Source organism: Tachysurus vachellii, chromosome 14 (assembly GCF_030014155.1).
Source record: "Tachysurus vachellii isolate PV-2020 chromosome 14, HZAU_Pvac_v1, whole genome shotgun sequence".
Classification (NCBI taxonomy): domain Eukaryota; kingdom Metazoa; phylum Chordata; class Actinopteri; order Siluriformes; family Bagridae; genus Tachysurus; species Tachysurus vachellii.
The window spans coordinates 8,606,253-8,628,052 of NC_083473.1; the positions used below are offsets into that span (position 1 = coordinate 8,606,253).

At 37.6% G+C, this 21,800-nt stretch overlaps 1 protein-coding gene across 4 annotated transcripts in view; it reads left to right on the forward strand.

The window, feature by feature from the left end:
- The first annotated feature begins 2,383 nt into the window (after positions 1–2,383).
- Positions 2,384–21,800, forward strand: part of pdgfrb (platelet-derived growth factor receptor, beta polypeptide) — a 38,337-nt gene continuing 18,920 nt past the window's right edge. The window contains exons 1-5 of one of the 4 annotated variants that reach the window (XM_060886372.1): positions 2,384–2,616; positions 14,043–14,096; positions 18,158–18,231; positions 19,033–19,323; positions 20,424–20,681. In XM_060886372.1, the coding sequence (XP_060742355.1) occupies positions 14,047–14,096; positions 18,158–18,231; positions 19,033–19,323; positions 20,424–20,681 (673 nt within the window). In that variant the 5' untranslated portion in view covers positions 2,384–2,616; positions 14,043–14,046. Of the gene's footprint in view, positions 2,617–10,073; positions 10,187–14,042; positions 14,097–18,157; positions 18,232–19,032; positions 19,324–20,423; positions 20,682–21,800 lie in introns of those variants that run through there. The other 3 variants (XM_060886373.1, XM_060886375.1, XM_060886376.1) reach the window with 3 other exon arrangements.

The following is a 21,800-nucleotide window of genomic DNA, read 5'->3' on the forward strand; positions in this document are numbered from 1 at the left end:
TCTGAATACCTTAGAGCTTCTAGGATTGTCTCCTCTTGCCTGTGTCATGGAAACCTCATGATGTTGCCATTAAGAATGTGATAGTATCTTTGACAGAAAGACACAGACATGACTAATTTGCTGACGTGGTTTTAAAAGGAACCATGTTTTACACAGTTTTCACATGTGGCACAGTTTTTTATATTTTCTACATTTTTGCATTTGATTTTTTTTGTACATGATTCATTTCTTTTAACATGTTATTTGTTATAAAACAAATTTAAAATACATTTTTCATAATTGGGGCATATGTTTTTTTGTTTTCATATGATATTACACATGATTAGATGATTTTCGCTTTCAATATTTCTCTTGATTTCAATAATTGTGACTATTATTAATTTTTAATTAAATTGTTCATTTATTTTCACAAGAAGATTTTCACACTTGAGGCAGCTGTTATTTTGTGCTGTTGCTGTTTATTTTCATATTATTAATTTCTACTAATTAATATTATATATTTATAATATATTATATTAATTTCTACTAATTAATATTATATATTTATAATATATTATTATTAATTATATATTAATATTATAATCTAATATTATTAATTATCACTTTTCATATGTGATTTTTGGATATTTTTAAAAAATATTTTCACACAGGATTCTATTTCCTAAGTTATTTAAATTCTTTTCATGATTCATGTTTTTGTTTTTTGTTTTTTCATTTTTTGATCCATTTTTTTTTTTACTTTTACACAGTTCATTTATTTTCACATATTTTATTTTACACGTTTCTTTCATTTTTATATTTTCTCGCAGGTCTTGCATGTATTATTAATTTCATATCTGAATTATATACACGATGCATTTCTTTAGTGTGTGTGTGTGTGTGTGTGTGTGTGTGTGTGTGTGTACTGCATGTAAACTATCAGTCAGCCTTTTACTCCGTCCTGCAGTGGCTTTTTACTCAGAGCTGTTTATCTCTAATCAGCTATCAGGCGTAGTGCAAAAGCACAAATCACCGAGCTGTTCTGTTCTGCAGTGTACGTGCATGTATAGACATAAACATGTATAAACAAGAGTGCTACATTAAATAGACAGATGATTAAAGGGTTAAAATGAAAGGGTTAAAACAGTTCAGAGATCCAAGGAGTTCTAATAAGTTGTGACTGCCCTGTTCTTCTCTAATTACTGCCTGTTCTTTCATGACTGCCCTCGTTTTTTTTTTACTTGTACAATTAGAGGAGTGAGCATGCCAGCTCTCTCTCTCTCTCTCTCTCTCTCTCTCTCTCTCTCTCTCTGTCTCACCCTTCTTTGTCTGCTCCAATAAAGAGAAAAGTCCTTACTCAGCTGCTGGATGCTGTTATGTATTTTCAAGCTGCTGACTTCCGAGGACAAAGGGAAAGATAGAGGGAAACAGTGAGTGCACAGGCAAAATAAGATCCAGGAATGAAAAAGAAAGAGTGTGTGTGTGTGTGTGTGTGTGTGTGTGTGTGTGTGTGTGTGTGTGGGTGTGTGTGTGTCTGTGTCTGTGTGTGTGTTTGGAGTGAATGCTTGACCTAGTCACTGTATGACAAACTCCTCATCCAAACATCTCCTTTTCTCTCTGGTCTTTTACACATTTCTATCAGAGTGAGAATGCTGAAGGTTGGTTTTCAGATGCTCCCTCTTTCTTTTTCTTCTTTAGTTTTTAACACTTGCCAGTAACCAAGGAGAATTCTACTTCCCTGTCTTTCGTGCTTTTAGGGAAAGAAACCAAAATGGATGTGTTGCTGAGGAGACCGGTGTGTGTGTGTTTGTGTGTGTGTGTGTGTGTGTGTGTGAGAGAGAGAGAGAGAGAGAGAGAGAGAGAGAGAGAGAGTGTGTGTGTATCTGAATGTTTTAACCTTGGGAAAATTTGGCTGGTCATTGATGTTTTTCCCCCCACAAATGATTTTTTAAAAAATCTTTAAATATTTTTTTTTTTTTTTTTTTTTTTTTTTTTTTAAAGGTTACCAAATCCAAGATTGAATAAGAGTGTAGCAGTGCGCAATTAGCTGCATTAATAATTTTGAATCTGTGTCTTTTTTTTTTTACTTAGATTTTACTCACAATTCAAACAAACATTCAGTGTAAAGAAATCTTCTTTGCTTCAATGCACAACTCTGAAGAAACAACCTCACAGGTATGGGCTTTTTACTGTTTAGTTTTCTTTCAATTTCTTCTCTCTTAGTCAATCTGGTTTGAATTTTCCCTTCTCTGAAATTTGCAGCAGTGAGTAAACAATGTTATATCTCAGTATCAGTTTCAGAGTTTCAGCTTATAGTAGCTTAAGTGTTCGTCTTACTAAATAAACAGACGTCTGGTCCTCCCCTCATCTCAGGAGTCAGGAGTGTAAACGCTAAACACGCTCGCTCCCTCAACACAGAGCAGAGAGTTTGAGCCCAGCCTCCACGATACAAAGCTCCACATCATTGGAGACTTGTTACTCACATGTAAGCAGAGCGACTGGGAGGCAGGGCACTTTAGAGAAACAGAGACACAGCAAGAGAGAGAGCAGTAGTGGAAAGACAGAGAGACAGGCAGAAACTGAGGCATGTCCAGAACCTGACACGCTAACAGGACTTGGAGCACTGAACAGCTGAAGGTATGCATCTTGAACTCATTTACATGCATTTTTTAAACAGGAACAAGCTGCTCCTGGTTCGTCTTTGGGGCTCTGGGTAATTTAAATCACCGTGCACAGTGAGAACTGCTTTTAAAATGGCTTTTTATGCAGGCAGTATGTACACACATGCAGAAAGAGAGAGAGAGAGAGCAAGAGAGAGAGAGAGAGAGAGATCAGGGGTACATGACGAATTCAGATGTTTCTGCTGTGAAGAATTAACACAGACTACCTGACTGCGCACTTAAATGTGTCCTGAATGTTGAAATTATTTGCAGAGCTCACACTAATCTACCTAACTTTACTTTGGTTTCAGACTAAGTCATGGCTTCCCTTTAAGAGTGTGTGTCATTATTCGATCAGTGAATGAGTGGCATCTTTTACGACAGTGAAATAACACACACTTTTACTTTGAACGCAATAATAATTCTCACTGCTTTCTGGATGCCTTTGTTTATGGTCAATGTTGTTGTGGCAACTCGTTTCTTCTGGTAGATGGGAAAACCCACAGTTTTCCAGGACACTAGGCAGCTGGGATCATTTGTGATGCAGGTATTTGTTTGTTTGTGTGTTAAATATGTGGCATCTTGTTGCCACTCAGGGAGGGTAAAGACACTAGGGTGCATTTACACATGTTTCCTTTTCACAAGAGTGCCTGAGAAATTTAAGATGTTTACACTCTCGCAAAGCGAGCGTGTTTGGCAAGCAGTTATGTCCTCAGACTGATTTGTATGGGACACCATTTTGGTGTTAATGAATTGTTTGTACAGCTCCTCTCTTTAACTGGTTCCTTGTCCACAGCATGGGTTATTATGTACTGTGCTACTATGTACTAACAGATGTAAGATGAGCCTATGAATGAATTATCTTGTGTTGCTCACTTTGTGTGTGTGTGTGTGTGTGTGTGTGTGTGTGTGTGTTGGGGGGCAGCAGGGATTTAAAAATTTTAAGATTTATTGAAAAATTTGTTCTTAAAATGTCTGGTGCTTGAACAATTCAGCAGGAACTCATTTCTTTTGTGCCTGCAGAAAATGTTTTCCATGTTTGTGCATCTTCCTGTTTACTTGTTTATCCATCTGCATCACTAGCGTGAGTTGTGCATGCTTTGGTACAGATGTCTGGCACAGATGTTCTGCACCTGAACACTGGCTTGCCAGGATTTGAGATTGGCAGTGCCATGCTTTCTCATGCGTATCCCCCCAACACACCTTTGCCTGGATCATGCTGTTCTTTCTGACTCCCTGTTTCAGAACTAAGTTTTTGGCACATTCCAAAGGGACTTGTGTATTTATGATAGAAATAATAAAAAAACAAAAACATGCTCATCAAATAGTTATATTCATTATATAGTCATATGTTAGTACGCAACCTGGAATGGGTTTGGGTTTTGAGTATTTTCACACAAAACACTCTATGATTTACACTGAATTGTGTAAGAAAAAAGAAAACATCCCAATGAGTGACAGCTCGCATTGGAAACCTTGTCAGAGGAGAAATGACTGACTGCTCTGAATTGAAAGACAGAGAACAGTAAACTCAGTAACTCTTTACAACTGTGGTGAGCTGAAGAGCATCTCAGGGCACATAGCATGCAGAACCTTGAGGTGGATGAGCATCAGCAGCAGAAGAGGTTTCTATGACACAGAAGTTTCTATTCCTGAGATTTCAACAAAAAGAACACTTTTTTTATTTTGACATAAATCCTATTCAGTTCACAAGTCTTACAGGTTAATTATCAAAAGAGCTCATTGATTAATTTAGGATGTGATTTCTACTATTGTAAGTAAATAAAAAATAACAAACTTCATGCCTTGACTTCTTGAACCCCTGGAGGACCCCTCTTTCATACCCGCTGATCTATTGTGACAGTCGAAATAAGGCAAAATTAAGATGTATCACAAAATCACTATGGAAATCTCATACAAGTAAAATGTCACTGTAATTACACTTTAAACTGAACTTTGATGGCTCCTGCCATATTGAGAAACAACATTGTATGAAAGCTTGTGAAGATAAAGAATACCACATAAACACACCTAATTCTTTCTTACGTCATTCCGGTGCGGTCTCCTGATTTTCCTCTTAGAGTCTTAGATTTTAGTTATAAATGGAAAAGAATTCTGATGTCATTTTGGTCCATTTTTTTGCTCCAATCGTTTAGTGTTAGTTCATCAGAAATGAAGTAACTATGCTGTGAGGAATTCTTTTATACTTACATAAGACTCTAGGTATGCCAATTCTGAAAGAACGTCTCATGCTGAAGCCGTGTCAGTTTGTCTCTGAAGGGAGTTATGCTAACTCTGCGTCATCAGCTGTTTCCGCTCTCCACCCCCGCCCCAGCTGTGCCGCATGCCAGGTACATGAAAACATGTGTTGCACATTAAGACCAGTCCACAGTGCCCACTAAACAACACCATGTGCTTTCCATCACCGCTGAAGACCCAACTCTTGCTAAGACTCTGCTGTGTCATATGCAGGTCACATTTGACTCAAATCAGCTTGGCTGAGATTTATCAATTTAATTTGTCTAGTTGGTGAATAAGCGTCATTCATATCTAGTCATTTTCTGAATTTTCAGGAAAGTTATTCTTGAGGGATTTCCCAGAGTGTAGTCAGAGTCTTTAAACTATAGTCCTTTTAACAGGTAGTATTACTGTAGTGTGGCATTACTGTATTATTGTGGTGGCTCACCACATCACCTGCTCTGTTCTATTCTCACTCATCTTAATGGTACAGTCCTATACACTGTAGTCTCAGATTCCTGTTCTTGGCTTAACTAGAACCTGATGTGGTCTTCTGCTGTTCTAGCCAACCTTCCTTAAACATCAACATGTTGTATATTCTGAGATGCTTTTCTACTCAGTGGTTGTAAAAATTTGGTAATTAAGTAAACCATAAACTTCCTGGAACCCTGAATCAGGATGATTTTCACACTATTCTTTGTAAATTCTAGAGATTGTTGAAAATCCCAATAAATCAGCTGTTTCTGAAATACTCAAACCAGCCTGTTTGGCACCAGAACTATGCTTTGCCCATCTGCAAACAAAAATATGCTTTGTAAAAGTGATTGTGCCTCTTTCTCATTAGTCTGAAGCTGTGCTGTTTTCATACACTGCATCCAAATGGGCACATGGAAAAATATTATCAGACTTTCTTTTGGAGATAAGTAACTATTTGTTGAAAGGACAATTAGTGTATTTGTGTGTGTGTGTGTGTGTGAGAGAGAGAGAGAGAGAGAGAGAGAGTGAGTACGGATGACTCAAAGCTATTAGATATTACCCGTGCATAACTTTTACATACGTCAGCAACATGCTTTATTAACCAAAGAAGCACTCAAGTGTGCACAATGAAAAATTTTGAAAAATAATATGTCTTTTAATCACACCTTATATCAATCATTTGTTTTCCACAGCCTGTTAAATTAATATAGGAATATAATAAATGATCAGCATGGAAAATATGCATATGAATATGCATGTGAATATGCAGTATTTCTTCAATTCAACCCCAAGCTTTGGGTTTAATTATCACCTGGCTCATCTAACTATATCCAATGCCACAGAATAGCTTCGGCAAAGCCTGACTTCCTCATCCCTCTTTTCCCCCCTCCATTTTTTCTTGCTATGTTTGTGGAAGTAGAAAAGGGGTTTAATTCCAGAGAGGTAATTGTGTTCAGCTGGTATTCTCCCCTCCTCCTCTCCCCCCTCGCGCCCTAGGTCTCTATGTTTCTCGCTCACACTTTTTGATGCCTGGCGGCGTGCTGTGGTTTTCACAGGGTTTATCAGGGTTCTGGTGAAGAGTAGAGTTTAAGGGCAGTGTATGAGAAGTTGTTCTTAGAGCTCAGTATGTGTTTGTTTGTGAAAGAAAAAGAGCTGAAAGTAGCTACAGCCACATTAAATGGTTCTACTAATAAACAGACAAAAAGGAAACTCTAGAACCCTAAAGCTGTTTCTGTGTCTATCTATCTATCTATCTATCTATCTATCTATCTATCTATCTATCTATCTATCTATCTATCTATCTATCTATCTATCAACATTAAAGGTTTTTAGTCAATTTTCATATTTAGTCATCTTGCTTCTTTCTATAAAGAAGCCAAATTTTCTGCATAAAAAATAAGATTTCCAGCCTAAAATTAGGAAATATATGTCAGCATCTATACATTTTATAATATTCTTATAATGACATATTATATACACACATTTGCATATACTGAATATAAATTCACTTGATTAAATATTACTTTGAGCAAGTGCTGTTATAAGACGAATAAGATGATGAGATAAATCTACCACTGTTTAAAGGGTTAATTATTCACCAGAAAGTATAGCAGTAATATTAGGAATAAATGATTGGTAACTTTAATATACAGTCAGTCTAAATGAAGAGATTTTATAAACAAAGACAAGCACTGAAATCTGTATTTAAACATATCAAAATAATGCAAGGTTCATGAAGGCTTTCTGGGAACTGGTGTCATATGGACCAGATGTGGCCGGCGGTTTAAGGGTGCAGCTCGTTCCCTGGGCCCCTGCATCCGGTGCCTTCTTCACAAATGGAACTTTCTGTAATTCTCAAAAGATTTTTTTTTTGGTGCTGCCGTCCTCCACAGCAGCTGAGCTCAGTCAATGAGAGTAGAGAGCGAAAAAGTGTGACCTGTGGTCGTAAATACGAAGATATATGGCACTTTATTATATAAGGAGTGACGAGCCATTGAGTTTAAACTGCTCTGGGCTTTTAATTTAAATGGTTCCCAAACACATTTCATGCCAACAATTTATCCTTAATGAGCCTTGGAGGGGAACAGATATGAGCCCACATCTAAAAATGCCCAAACCTCTGCTTTACCACACACTCAATTCTTTTGTGGTTGAAAACATCTTGACTTGTTTTTCAAGAAAGGCGCCATAGTTCCTTATCAACTTCAAAACTTGAGCTTTTGCTTATGTAGAAAGGGAATAAAACGAGTGGAAAACTAGAAAAACACTTTTTTTTTTTTTTACCATTCTGTGATTTCACCCATCAATTTGCATTGTTGTCAAGTCATACAAGAGAATCTATTAGGAGCTATAAACCATTTTTTTCCGTATTCTGAAAAGATGTCCAATTATAAAAATGCATTAAACTAAATTTTTAAAACAAAATTCATTTCAAGCTTGATATAGTCTAGAAAAGGGCTGGAAATATATAAAAGCATATAAAAGGTAGCTAAATATTACTATAATACTTACATAACTGGAAATATTAGATAATGTAACATTACTTATGGGCCGTAGTGGCTTAGTGGTAAGCACATTTGCCTCACAACTCCAAGGTTGAGGGTTTGATTCTCACCTCTGCTGTTTGTGCTGTTAGTTTACATGTTCTCCCTGTGATTCATGGGTTTTCTCCAGGTATAATGGTTTCCCCTACCAGGCTAAAGACATGCATTGTAAGCTGATTGGCATGTCTAAATTGTCCATAGTGTGTGAGTGAGTTTGTATCCCATCTAGGGTGTCACCTGCCTTGCACCCCGATCCCCCCTGGATAGACTAAGTGGTACAGAAGATGGATGGATAATGATTTATTGTTAATATGTACCCAATAGCTTAGTGGTTAGCATGTTCGCCTCACACCTCCAGGGTTGGGGGTTCGATTCCCGCCTCCGCCTTGTGTGTGTGGAGTTTGAATGTTCTCCCCGTGCCTCGGGGGTTTCCTCAGGGTACTCCGGTTTCCTCCCCCGGTCCAAAGACATGCATGGTAGATTGATTGGCATCTCTGGAAAAATTGTCCGTAGTGTGTGATTGCGTGAGTGAATGAGAGTGTGTGTGTCCTGTGATGGGTTGTCACTCCGTCCAGAGATAGGCACAGGCTCTCCGTGACCCGTGGTAGTTCGAATAAGCGATAGAAAATGAGTGAGTGAGTGAGTGAGTGAATGTACCCAATAGGAAAAGAGGATCTGTATAATATACTCCATGAAGTGTCTCAACCAGGCACCAGGCAGGGATGTAGCCACAGCTTTTCTATAGCTGTGGTCTACCACAAACTAAATTCTGCTGGACGAACGAGCATGTCCGTGTCAGAGGTCTTAACCATGACCTTGAATCTACCACATCACCTGCTCTGCTCTATTCTCACTCATCTTTATGGTACAGTGCTTACTGTAGTCTCAGATTCCTGTTCTTGGCTTAACTAGAACCTGATGTGGTCTTCTGCTGTTCTAGCCCACCTTCCTTAAACATCAACATGTTGTATATTCTGAGATGCTTTTCTTCTCACTGTGGTTGTAAAATTTGGTATTTGAGTAAACCATAACCTTCCTGGAAACCTGAATCAGGATGATTTTCACACTATTCTTTGTAAATTCTAGAGGGTTTTGATCCCAATAAATCAGCTGTTTCTGAAATACTCAAACCAGCCTGTTTCATGAAAAGCCCTTCGCTCTGCTTCTTGAGGTGAACAAACCTCAATTTTATCTTTAATTACTTTTTGTTAAAATCTGCAGTTATGCCATGGTGTGTTATTGTTGCTGTTTCTGCTGCTACAGAATAGAGACGGCTGGCTTTTGGTTTGCTTTGTCATGGCCCTTAAGTGGTCCTTCTAACAGGAAATGACTTTTTTCAAGGATTTTTTTTTCTTGCTGATTTCACTGTTTCCAACATAAGTTGAAAACACTTATGTGTTATTTATGTACTTGAAAGATTTTCACGATCAACAGATGTTGTAAACGTTTGCGCAGAATCGTATATTAAATCCGAGCCTCTTATTCTGTTGCATGAAAGAAAACATGTTACAGCTACAAATCTCCTTCTTTTCTTGCTAATGGGAAACTATGTTTGGAATGTACTCAGTGTAGGTCTTCTGTGCTTTGCTTTGCAGTGGTTTACATTTCTTCTTATCTGATTTGGAGATGGAGATGCTCCTCAGGCCACTCAAAACTGGACTCACTTGACATGAAAATAATGCATACGTATGTGAAAGTTAATCTGAACTATTATAACTCATATAATATTATTTAACCATTCAACTTGCTGGTAGTTATGAAAAAATATGGTTATTAAACAAAAATAAACAACAACAATATTTTCTCTGTTATCTGGAGAGTTTTCGTGATGAGCTGCTAATAGCATGATGGTCATTTTAGAAGTGTTTTGGGTCAGTGATGAAGTGGACAGGATTTGTGGTTCTCGTGGGGGGAAGGGGGCACTTTCAAGATAGCAGAAGTCTTGTCTCAGGGGAACGGAGTGGTGAAAAAAAGGTTTGTTTTGACAGGAGCATAGTAGATCAGTTTTCCCACAACCGATGCCAAAATTTTGTATCGTAGGGGGCAACAGACACTTGTATTAACCCTGTCATTTATAAATGGCTAATGATTGCAGGAAGGGAGGAATAAAAAAGCCAGTATTTTTGTTTCGTGTGTGTGTGTGTGTGTGTGTGTGTGTGTGTGATGCAGGTTTTTTGGCAGGTTGCCTTTCTGTTTGGATTTGGACACCAGCAGTTTCTTCTTCCATTGCAGCCTTTTCACTATTATTGCCGGCACCTTCAGATCTCTCTGGTTGATTTCTTCCATATGGTGTTTTCATTTAGAACACATGAAATCACTTGGAGATCATTGTATTTGATAATTTAGGTGTTTTGATTAGATGTAGCTCTCATAAGATAACAGTGTTCATTTTATTGAATACTGCTTTTGTAAGCCCGAATGAGTCCCAGGTTAATTGTTTTGAGAAAAAATGCTTCTGACTCAAGAGTGGTTCAGCGGAGTAATGTTTCCTGATTATTTCTTTTGATGCACATTAAATAGTATGCATTATGGAAAGGTTCTTTTAGTTCAGTGAGTTAAATGCACCAGTGAAAACATCTACCAAAGAGCATTGTTGTTGTAATGATGTTCCAGGACATTTGGCACCTCAACACTGAAACTGTCTTTTTTTACACAGCCAGCAGTGCAGTATAACAGGCCAATGGGTTCAGCTGTTTTATTTGAAGTCAGAGAACACTGGCACCAACAGGACTTAATGCCACTTAAGATTCAGACTAACACAACTAATTAATTGACAAAATGAATTACAATATTTAACACCGATAGATGGTAGACAATGTTGCTTTACTGACATCATTTCATCAGCAATTCATTGAAGTTTATGTGAGGAATAGAAATGATGGGGCATGTTGTTAGAAGAAATGAATCGACGATGGGGTTTCCTATGGCAGTCACTTTAATAGTCAGTCGTTTGCCAACACATGGCATTATATTTGATCTTCATTATATTTGATTATATTTGATCTGTTTACATTTATATTTAATGTTGTCTCATTGTGAACGTTTAACAAAATAAAAAATGTATCTTGTCATGTGAACAAGAAACTAAAAGATCCTTAAACTTTTTTATACACAGCACCCGGGTAGAAAAGTCTGTGAAAGTTGTCACAATCTATTGCTAAAGCTATTGTATCTATATAAAGAACTGTAAAGTAAATGTAAATGTGTCTGCCAAAACCCATCAATGTAAATGTATAATTTGAGAGCTAGAAGTACAGTCATAAAAAAAAATTACTGATAGAAAACAGAAAATTACTCAATGCCTTCAAAAACTCTACAGTGGTTTGGTATACACTGACTGAGCATTACTGGGTAGCGCCTCTTAAAACAGGCCTTAAAACAGCCTCAATGCTTCATGTCATGAATTAAATTACCACAAGATGTGGAAAAATTTCTTTGAGATTCTGGTTCATGTTGACATCATTGCATAAAACAATTCCCACAGATTTATACAGTTCCTGTATCCTGAATGTCATTCTACCACGTCCCACAGGTGTTCTACTGGATTCAGATCTGTGACTTGGAAAGCCACTGAAGAAACCTTATAGCTTTTGCTTTTTTCTGTTTTTTTTGTGACCTGGTGCATTGTCATGTTGGAAGAAACCATTAGAAGATAGTAGCAACAGGTAGTAACAGGACAAAAGTTTGCCAAGAATACATGCCCCACGTCATTACACCTCCTCCACCAGCCTGGACTGTTGAAAAAAGGCAGGTTGGTTTCATGGTTTCATGGTTTCACACAGTTGGCAGCAAATTCTGACTGTCTGTGAGCCTCTGAGATTCAACAGACCAGGCTAGGTTTTTCATTTGTCTAGTCCAGTTGTTCTGTTTTAGTGGTGGTGACTCTGTGCATACTGCAGACTCAGCTTTCAGTTCTTGGCTCACAGAAGTGTAACCCGATGTGGTCTTCTGCTGATGTAGCTCATCTGCCTCAACATTCAACAAGTTGTGCATTCTGAGATGCTTTTCTGCTCATCACAGCAGTACAGAGTTGTTATTCGAAGCTCTGTAGCCTTTCTCTTAGCTCAAAGCACTCTGGGCACTGACGTTTCTCACCAACAAGGTGTTTCTGTCCGCAGTACTCTTGCTCAGTGGATGGTTTTTTTCTTTATTGTGACCGAAATGTGGCTTTACATGAAGCTGATGGCCTGTATCTACAAGATTTTATGCAATGAACTGCTGCTACTGTACATGATTGTCTACTAGATAATTGTGTGAAAGCGTAGGTATTATGTTGTTCCTTTACTATAATAAATAGTATTTAGAGTGTATTTAAATTTCATCACACTGCAGAATTCTCACCTTCAGAAGTATAATGTTAATGTTTGGAATAACCAATGTGTACTGTAATTGCAGTTATTGTTGTCACTGTGACCATTCTGTTTACTTCTCAGGGTAGAAAATAAAGTAGTTCTCCAACATTTGCTGGCTCCTCTGTGGGCCAGTTCTTGTGTTTATGAACATGCGGTGGAAAAACATCCAAACTCTTCCCTCTACAGACAGCTTAACCACATCACCTTGTCTAAAAGTCTGTTATTTTCTAGAAGCTACAAAGTGACCAGTCATCAAAAAAAAAACACCGCAGTTTTGGTAAATTCAAACATCAGTGAGTTCCCAAAGATGATTAAGTGCACCACAAGTTGACTTTTCTGAGAACAACTAAATTGTTACTATTAGACCTAAGCATGAGAAGTTGTTGTGTGCTGAAGAATTGTAGTGTGTCAGATGGGGATTTTCAGGCTCCATTGTTATACAGCATGGCTGTGAGTGTTTGTGTGAGTTTAGCATGTGTGTGGGTGTGTGAGTGTTACAGAGATGGTTGTGGTGCTCCTCTACGTCTGTCTCTAACACACGTTTCTCACAGGACGTCAAAGTTCTCCAGCTGTGTTTGAAGGAAAAGCTGATATTACTTTTTTTTGTCTCTCTTTCTCTTTTATTCTGTTTCTCTTCTCTTGTCTCAAAGCTGTTGACTTTTTTCCTCGGAGACCTTTACTGCTATAACAACTCCCCCCTACACGTTCTCTCTTCTTTCCCAAAGCAAGTGAACACATCAGGACAGGACATCACTGCCAGATGTTTAAGTAAAACAAACTGGCGTATGTAAAGATAATCCCTCAGGAGATCCCACACCAGAGTGGTTAAGCAGAGCGTAAAAGGTTGCACATATACACATATATATGTGAACACACAGCATCCTCAGGCAGCGCATTGTGTGGGAATGATGGGATGGAGTCACGTTTTAGTGTGTTAGTCAGGGACCAGGATGGTGGGAAGGGTCAAGCAGGCATGAGATTCCCAGCGGCACATACAGTGCGTATAATACATATAAACACACACCCACACACACTCTAATACTCGAGTACTTTTAATTGCCAGTGTCTCTGTCATATGAACATGCAGACTGATGAAAATCATAGAAGATTATGAGCTTTCATTGGAAAAACAAGCACTTAGCATCTGTGTATGTTAGACATTGATCATGTTTCAGCTTTAAATCCTGTTTTAGCTTGCATGGCATTTTAGCTATGAGTTGTTCAGGAAATGCTGCTCTGAACTTGGTTGCTCATTCAAATTAACCAGAGATTATTTCATTACATGGCCCCAAAAAAACTCAAACAATTTTGAGTATTTCGTATAATCTTATGCTGTACATTTCAGTGAATCCTGGATATTATAGTTTATTCGGTTAGAATTGAATACTATTAAAGATTAGAGTATGACGTTATATACAAAGTACTGAAATCCCACTGTAAACATTTAGTTTCTACCTATGACAAAGGCAAGCTAGATTAGTAACATACTTTACAAGCAGGCTAGCTAACTAAAGGGAAAACATTTTTTGGGTTTTTGGTCTCAACAATTAATTAAAAAATATGACAGATTAAGACTATCCAGAAAACTTGAAGCAGCTCAACTATTCATGTACATTCATAGACGCTGGCATTTTTAATTAGGCTAAAGATGTTTCTCAGAGATTTAGTTGTGTCTTAAAAGCCAACACTTATTAATCATTATATTATTCCACAAAGACTTTGAAAAAGGTTTAAAATGACACTTTTGGGGGTTCTTTAAGAGCTTGCACTGTGTTTTGAATGTGTGTCTTTAGGTTTATGCCAGCTCTCATCAGCTGCTTTGTGAAAGCCTGGAATCACTCATACAGGTTAGCCGTTTAGCTATGGTTACACTTCTCATTTCAGCCAAACCTACAAACGTGCAAAAAGACCCCTTCCTGACATTGACGTCAAATTCGGCCAACAATCTGCACCCTGCATGCATCATACCCCCCAGTTTCTTCGATTTTTCCCCTGCTCCCTTTGTTCCTCTCTATTGCACGCTTTTTTGTTTCTTTCTTTCATGGCTGCTCTCTTTTTCTTTCTCTTTTCTTCTCTGAAAGGAATCCATTCAAAGTGCTTTTCAATTCCCTTGCCTTTACCACTTGGCAGTGAACATACCACCTTATTCATCTGTTTTTATCCAAACATTATTTAGCCCTCCTTTCTCCAAACCATCTTCACTGGGTGTCTGAGGCTGGTTTGCTGCATCATAGCAAATAAAGATGCTGAAGTTTAGAATTCCACATTAACAGCTTTCATAATTAATGTTTTAGATTTGATTTGTTTTGTTTTTCTGTTGTCACTGATAAAAATCCTAATGGAAAAATCTTACACATTCAAGTTTCTAGTTTCATGTTTCTAGTTAATTGTCACATGCATAAAGAGTTTAAGGATATGTGCATCCGATATACCACGATATATAATTTCCCAGACATATTTTATATATATATATATATATATATATATATATATATATATATATATATATATATATATATATATATATATATGAACTGATAGCTGTAAAGTGTTTTGGTTCAGATGTTCATTAGGACAAAATTATGATGATTAAAAATGATAGTGAGAATGTTAATGATTATGCTGATGCTGATTTACAATTTCCTGCCAGGCTAAGTGTTCCCGGGTGCTATCATTACTGTAAGCATAACCCAGAAGTCCTGCAGGGTCCATTCCTTGTCCCGTGTGTATCAGAGACCATGGGAAAGGAACTCAGTTTTATTCTGGGAACATTGCCTATGACACACACACCACCCCACTCCCCACTCCACCAACAACACACCACCCCCCACCCCCCGACTGACCAATATAATTACAACAGAAGTCCTGCTTCCTTCTGCATGTTTTTTTAAACCCTGTGAGGGACTTCTAGCATTTTTATGAAGTGAACATCCTAGAGTAGTATTTGGGTAATAGTCCCAGAGAGGTGTGTGTGTGGGTGTTTCCATTCCTCATTATTAAAAACTATTAAAAACCCATAATATTTCCTTTGTATTTGATGGTTAAATGAGGTGTGAATATATTATGAATTTATTAGCTAAACCACCAGGCAAATTAATTCTCCAATATCTGTGACCTCGTGTTTTGTTTGTAGAGTTACTTTAATAGACAACATGTCCAATTGCCCAGCCATAGAATATAAGAAAACACTGAAGAAACAGGTGAAGAAAACTTTGGATAACTAGTACTGTATAGTACAGATATTCTAAATTAGATGCTTGCAGAAAGATTGTATTTGATGCAATTAAATAACTAACAGCCTACTATGCTGTGTCGCATGTATAAAAAGGAGGGATGCCAAGTGGCAAAACATAAGATCATAGCACAACATCAGGACATTGAAATTTTAGATCTCTTGAAGGAAGCATATCCAATGAATTGATAACATACAATAGCTACAATCGTATGTAATAATTAGTTCCCTATGTAATAAAAACAGAAAAAAATACAACAGAATAAAACATAATGTAGATGACTAGCAAATCAGCAGACCATTGAGTCACATTAATCATTGAGAAACAACCAGATGCATATTCTTCTGTATCTATCATCTCTGTATTAGTGTTAGATTACTATTAGGCTACATTATCACACTATAACCAGTTCAAATCTGAGCTGTTACTTATAGATGATACATTGCTGCTGAGGCACACGCATGCAGGAATAATGCGCTGAACTCGCTACCCCAACCACTTATTTAGTCCCCACTGAAGGACACTGAGGTCTTAGCCCTGGTGCTTTATTGTGGTCATATCACTTTTATGCATTACAACGACCAGACTAAGAGTCAGCTGTGGGTCAGTTTTTTAGCTTTTATAGCCAACTTTGTTGTAAAAATAGCAGTATTAATACGTCTGTATCTGTTACAAGTTAAGAACATTTCCGTGACGTAATTCTTGGCTCTTCTTTATTGACCCCCTTTTTGTATGATTCCTCCTCCACGTTTTTTGTCTTGTACCTCCTCCAGTTCTTCCGCCCTCGCGGGTTTTCCCACCCTCATCCAGGCCTGTGATTCGGCCATAACTATTTCCAGATCACATCTGTCCCGCACCCTTTATTGCTACATCTCTTTCCACCCACACCAATCATACCTCTCCTTTTCTGATTACTCCCTCGCTATTCTCACACTTGTAAACTCATTACAACATGCAAACTCAAGTCTATGATGCTTAAAGGCTAACTCAACCATGAAACGCATGAAATATGTATTTGTTTAAATATTTGTGATTTGTACTTCTCGTTTTAACTTGTTGTTTGGTGCTATATAGTGCTGTCAGTCCTGTGAGAAGTTAATGGCTGTGTGCCAAGATGATGTCAGATGGGGAAATTGCTAACATGGTTACAACTATGTTTAATGGGATAAAATCTTCAACAACCATAAACATAAGTATTAATGGGCAGATTTCACTTTTAGCTCCTAAAAACGTTTCTCATTCCAACTATGACTTATATCAATGGACATAGTCATAAAGCAGTTTTACAGACGTATACAAATTCATAGCCGGTCTATTCTCTCAAGTAATAACGATGAAATCTGGCTTGTTGAAGTTGTTCCACCAACTGTTCACTTCACTGATGGAGAACACTTGAGTGTAAGACTGTTCATGTTGTGCTGAGATACAACAGAAAACCAGCACAGCTAGATAGTGATCTACAACCCTAAACATAATGGTGATAATGAAGCTTTGAAAGCTTTGGAAGCTGATCTATCTGAGCAGAGTGTGCATATTACCTCTTTTCCGTCTTAGTATTTTCTATTTATTCTTTTTTAACGTAGTTCTGAAATGTGGTTATTTATAACACACAGTCTAGGAGGAGTGGCCGGGTTATACTGTGTATAACAAAAACAAATCTGTTTTTAGTGGAATTTTGTTCCCACTGCACCAAATGTTCCTGTTAAATAATGATGAAAGAAGTTGAAACAAAAAAAAAGTCACCTCAGGATTAGGGGTGGAGTTATGATTCACACGTTTTTACAGCTGCATTTGTATGAACAATTGAACTAAATCATCTACTTACAGTATAGTCAGACTTTCAAACTTGTATGAATCTCTCAGAAGATCAGATTGGTCCCACTACTTCTCTCTCTCTCTCTCTCTCTCTCTCTCTCTCGTTCTCATCCTCTCTCTCTCTCTCTCTCTCTCTCTCTCTCTCTCTCTCTCTCTCTCTCTCTCTCTCTCTCTCTCTCTCTCTCTCTAATCTCTAATACCACGTTTACTTACTGACACACATCCTGACCTTTGTCACCTTTGGTCTTCCTATCAGTGACCTTTAAATCAATCTAAACAAGGGCAGGATCACAGTTGTCATTCTAATTGCCCGTACCCACAAAAGATGAGTGTTTATTTCTTTAAAGAGGTGATGAGGGATGCACCCAAGCTTGTTCATAATGGCCAGTTCCACCTTCAATCTGAATGAACAAGGTAGCTCGTTCGATCTGTGTCCTGTATTAACGTAACCCTGTTTATTTTTCCTTGACTTCAGGCATTTAATTCAGAAAGTTTTTGGAGGTGACATTGTTAATCAACACACATTGCTGTCTGCTCAATGTGACAGTAACTAACTGAGTAAAGCACAGTCCCATGTTTTTATTAAAGTGTGCACTGGACTTGTTGCCCAGGGTTCACTGTGTGCCCATATCTCTGCTTGGATCAGCATGTAGGGAGGTGATGAAAGAGAAAAGAAGATGAGAATCATTAGGAAGGTCACTTTTTTGTTGATGCTCTTTAATACACTGCATTTGTGTTTTGCTATTAAGAGTAAATACGTCTACATTTGTGAAAGAGGACACTGTCTAAAACATTCAAAATATGCTGTTCTTTATTTTTTTGTGTTTGTTTTAACTAAATAGTTTTTTCTCTGTGTGCAGAAGAAGACAACACCAATCAGCCACTATGCAAAGAGTCTGTATAGGCCTTTTCCCACTGATCCCCTTAATAACAGGTAAGAGACCAAACACAGGCTTAGCAAATAATTGTTGTTGCTGTTATTGTTGATGTTCTAGAATCCTACAACAGAGTGTTGCATGCAGAAAAGCTTCCGTGTTTTGCCATTTTTGAGATCTTGAACCATTACACATCAAGTACTCTTTATGAACCCCTCAAGAAAAAGCCTGATTTTTTAACCACCAAAAAAACCTTCAGGAACATTTTAAAGAATTTCAGCTAATCCTACATGAATCCAGATATTTTGAAAATTAATATCATAATCCTACTTTAAATCTTGACTACATGTTTTCTCTGAAGTTCCCATGATATATTAAGTCTGTGCCATATTGATTATTCATCTCTATGCCAATATTGATCAAATAACCCTCTTAACAAATCCCAAATGTTTTATTGTGTCTGGTGAGTATAACAATCAGTCTCAGCTGCTCAGATGAGTGTTTCTGTGGGCGTTTTAATGAATCTCAGCATTTGCAAATGGAAACAAATAGACAAATGCTTTTGATTCCAACCATTTTTTTTTCACATGAAAGGTTTACCAGTGAATGATTTCATCTGTCACATGTCAAATCAATCCCTACCAAAAATGGACATAAGGAAACATAACACATACAACATAAAAAAGAAAACCAGTAGGGAGAAAGATTGGTGCCTGAATGGTTTATGATATTTCTGATATTTTGGAAAATGCATGACATTGATTAAATGTTGAAACAACAAACATCCATGGACATAATTTTTTTTCCGAATCTTGTCTTCATAGACTAATTATATTCTTGTTGTTGTTTTTTATCTAAAGCCGTCCTGATCCTCCTGCTGTGTTCAGCTGGTTCTGGTCTGGAGCTGAACCCCAGCACGAAAGAAATCATCCTGACCGCTAATTCCTCCATCTCCATCATCTGTTCGGGCTGGGCGTCCGTTTCCTGGCGCTACAAAAGAGACGAGAATGTACCTATGTTTAGAACAGAGAACCGATCCCGCACTTCTAGTGTTCTTTACCTGGAGAATGTCACATGGAATCAAACAGGAGTGTACGTGTGCTCTGAGGATGGCTCTGAGGAGAGCAGAGAGGTGGCCATCTATGTGCCTGGTGAGGAGCAAAGCATTTGCACATACACAGATGATGCACAAACATAATATATTCTGGTATAAGCTGAGACCTTGAAATGCATGGTTTGCATGATAACCATATGACATACGCTGCATATCCTTAAGACTTTCCAGTAGTGAGCTTTACTGACCCTTATCTCACACTTGTACTTCATACTTCGTTACTGTACCCCACCCACTGCCCCGTAGAGTTAGTCCACAATCTAAGATTTTATGCAGCCTTAAAACATGCTACATTTATCAGATATGCATTTCATCAAAGGTAGCAGTTTATGTGTATACTAATTTGATGGATGATTGAAGAAGCCAAGATGGATACATTTTTCTCCTCCGTCCTACTTCCATTCAGCTTCCAGCTCTCTCCTTTTATGTGATAGCTTCTAATAAGGGAGGGTGAAGGTTAACACGTGCTTACTATGAGGCACTTGAAGCCATTTTTTCAAACTGCTGTTCATGCTGCATCAACACACTGATGCACTGAAACACTGATGCTTTGACACACTGATGCACTAAAACACTCATAAGCCTCTTCGCATACATGAGCTCACAGATGTCTCTGATTGGCTAGTGTTGCTGTGATTGACAAGGAAGATGAGGATAATTTTGCTCCCTTGGCTCCCGGTCAGGGATGACAGCGGTATTTGAACTCATGACCTCCTGTCAAACACTTTTCTGTTGCTCTTCACTTTCATTTTCATCATATAATTTCAGTCACATAAACACAGGTCTTTGACCCTACTGCTACTTGTCATAAGCATTTAGTCTTTAACATCATCTCTTTGACCTCTTCTTTTCCACTGCATTCTTGCTTCTTCTGTTGTTTCACTTCTTGTCGTTTTTCAACTTACACCTAATCAAACATAAACTGCCCCAAATAATCTTATATGAGAATTGAGAATTTACTAACACTCTGTTAGATATAATTGCTGCTAATACATTGGCTGCCAATCAAAAGTGTTATTACTGTTTGCAGCAATTGATACTATTGATGAATATTATCACTACAAGAATATTTTTTATACTATGTACATCGTTCATTTGATACAAAACTTTCCCCATCCTTCTTCTCCCTTTTTTCAGATCAGGACGAGTGGTTTTTGGAGAATGAATACAATGCAGTTACTAAAACAAGTAATGTAGGAACAATACCCTGTCTGGTAACAGACCCAAAAATAAACGTGACCGTTCATGAAAAAGACAATGATATCCCTGTGATGGGCAAGTACAATCCCACCAGTGGCTTTACAGGAATATTGGAAGACAAGATTTACAGATGCAGAGGTGAATACAATGGAGAGGAAAAGTGGTCCAATTTATTCTACGTCTTCAGCATCTTAGGTAGGTGTCTATGGCAGGGGAGAATATGCTATAACAGATTACTTGCTCGGTGTTCACCGGGGTAAATGACACCTTCATAAGCCACTCACAACATCTTACAGAAATCAGTACAAATAGTTATAAGTTCCACATGCATCAGCTGTAGTTAACACTATCATTTTTTTACGTTAAGTTGAGGCAGATCACACAGGTATATGACACTTCCCAGGCTGACTTTAGAACATTATGACAACTGACTTGACTGTCGGTCAGAGGCACATAGTGGTTTGGGTTTAGAGAAAATACTTGTATATTGTATCTAATATATAATAGAGTTATGTATAGAATAATACATGCTGTAATATACCTTATAGTACACACATTATAATAGGCAAATAATCTTGATATATAAATAACTGACATTACAGTGTCATGCCTTTGCCAGTGTCATTTTATTTATTTTTATACAGTAAAAAAATAAATGAATGAATTTTAATTCTTATTTGCATCATTCACTGATGTACAGAAGTGTGCTGAAATACAAAATCACAGCTAAAACAAAGACAACACAAACATCAAGACTAGATATGCTTGTGCAGGTTTTTTCTCATCTACAAACCTACACATAAACTGGCTTCTCTAGGGTTATATCAGGTCACCTTGGCATTTAGTTAAATGAAACCTGGTTGGTAAAGTAACATGTTGTATCTGTTCTGTCCTTTTAGCAGCTCATTTAGGTGTCGAGGGTAGGAAAGGACACTTTATGAGAACGTACAGGACACTATAGCAGAAGCAGAGCATGATTATGAATTTAGTTTAAAAAACATTGAAACGACTTACATGTTGTCCTGTATTTAAAGTGAAAATAATCTTTGTCTTGCGTATCCTGATTATGTAAGGATGAAAGTGATATATTTAAATCTTGTTGATAAATGATCAGTGACTGACTCTTATTTCCTCTGAAAATGAGCACAATGATGAGATTCAGCAAAAACTGCTGCTACACTATTTCAGCAAATCTGCTTTTTAGTTCTTCCAAATGTTGCAGGTCATGAATAACTTTTATCCTGGGTGGGGAAAAATGTTTGACATGCAGACATCTCCACATGTGTGCAACATCTGTCCACTTTATATCCCGCC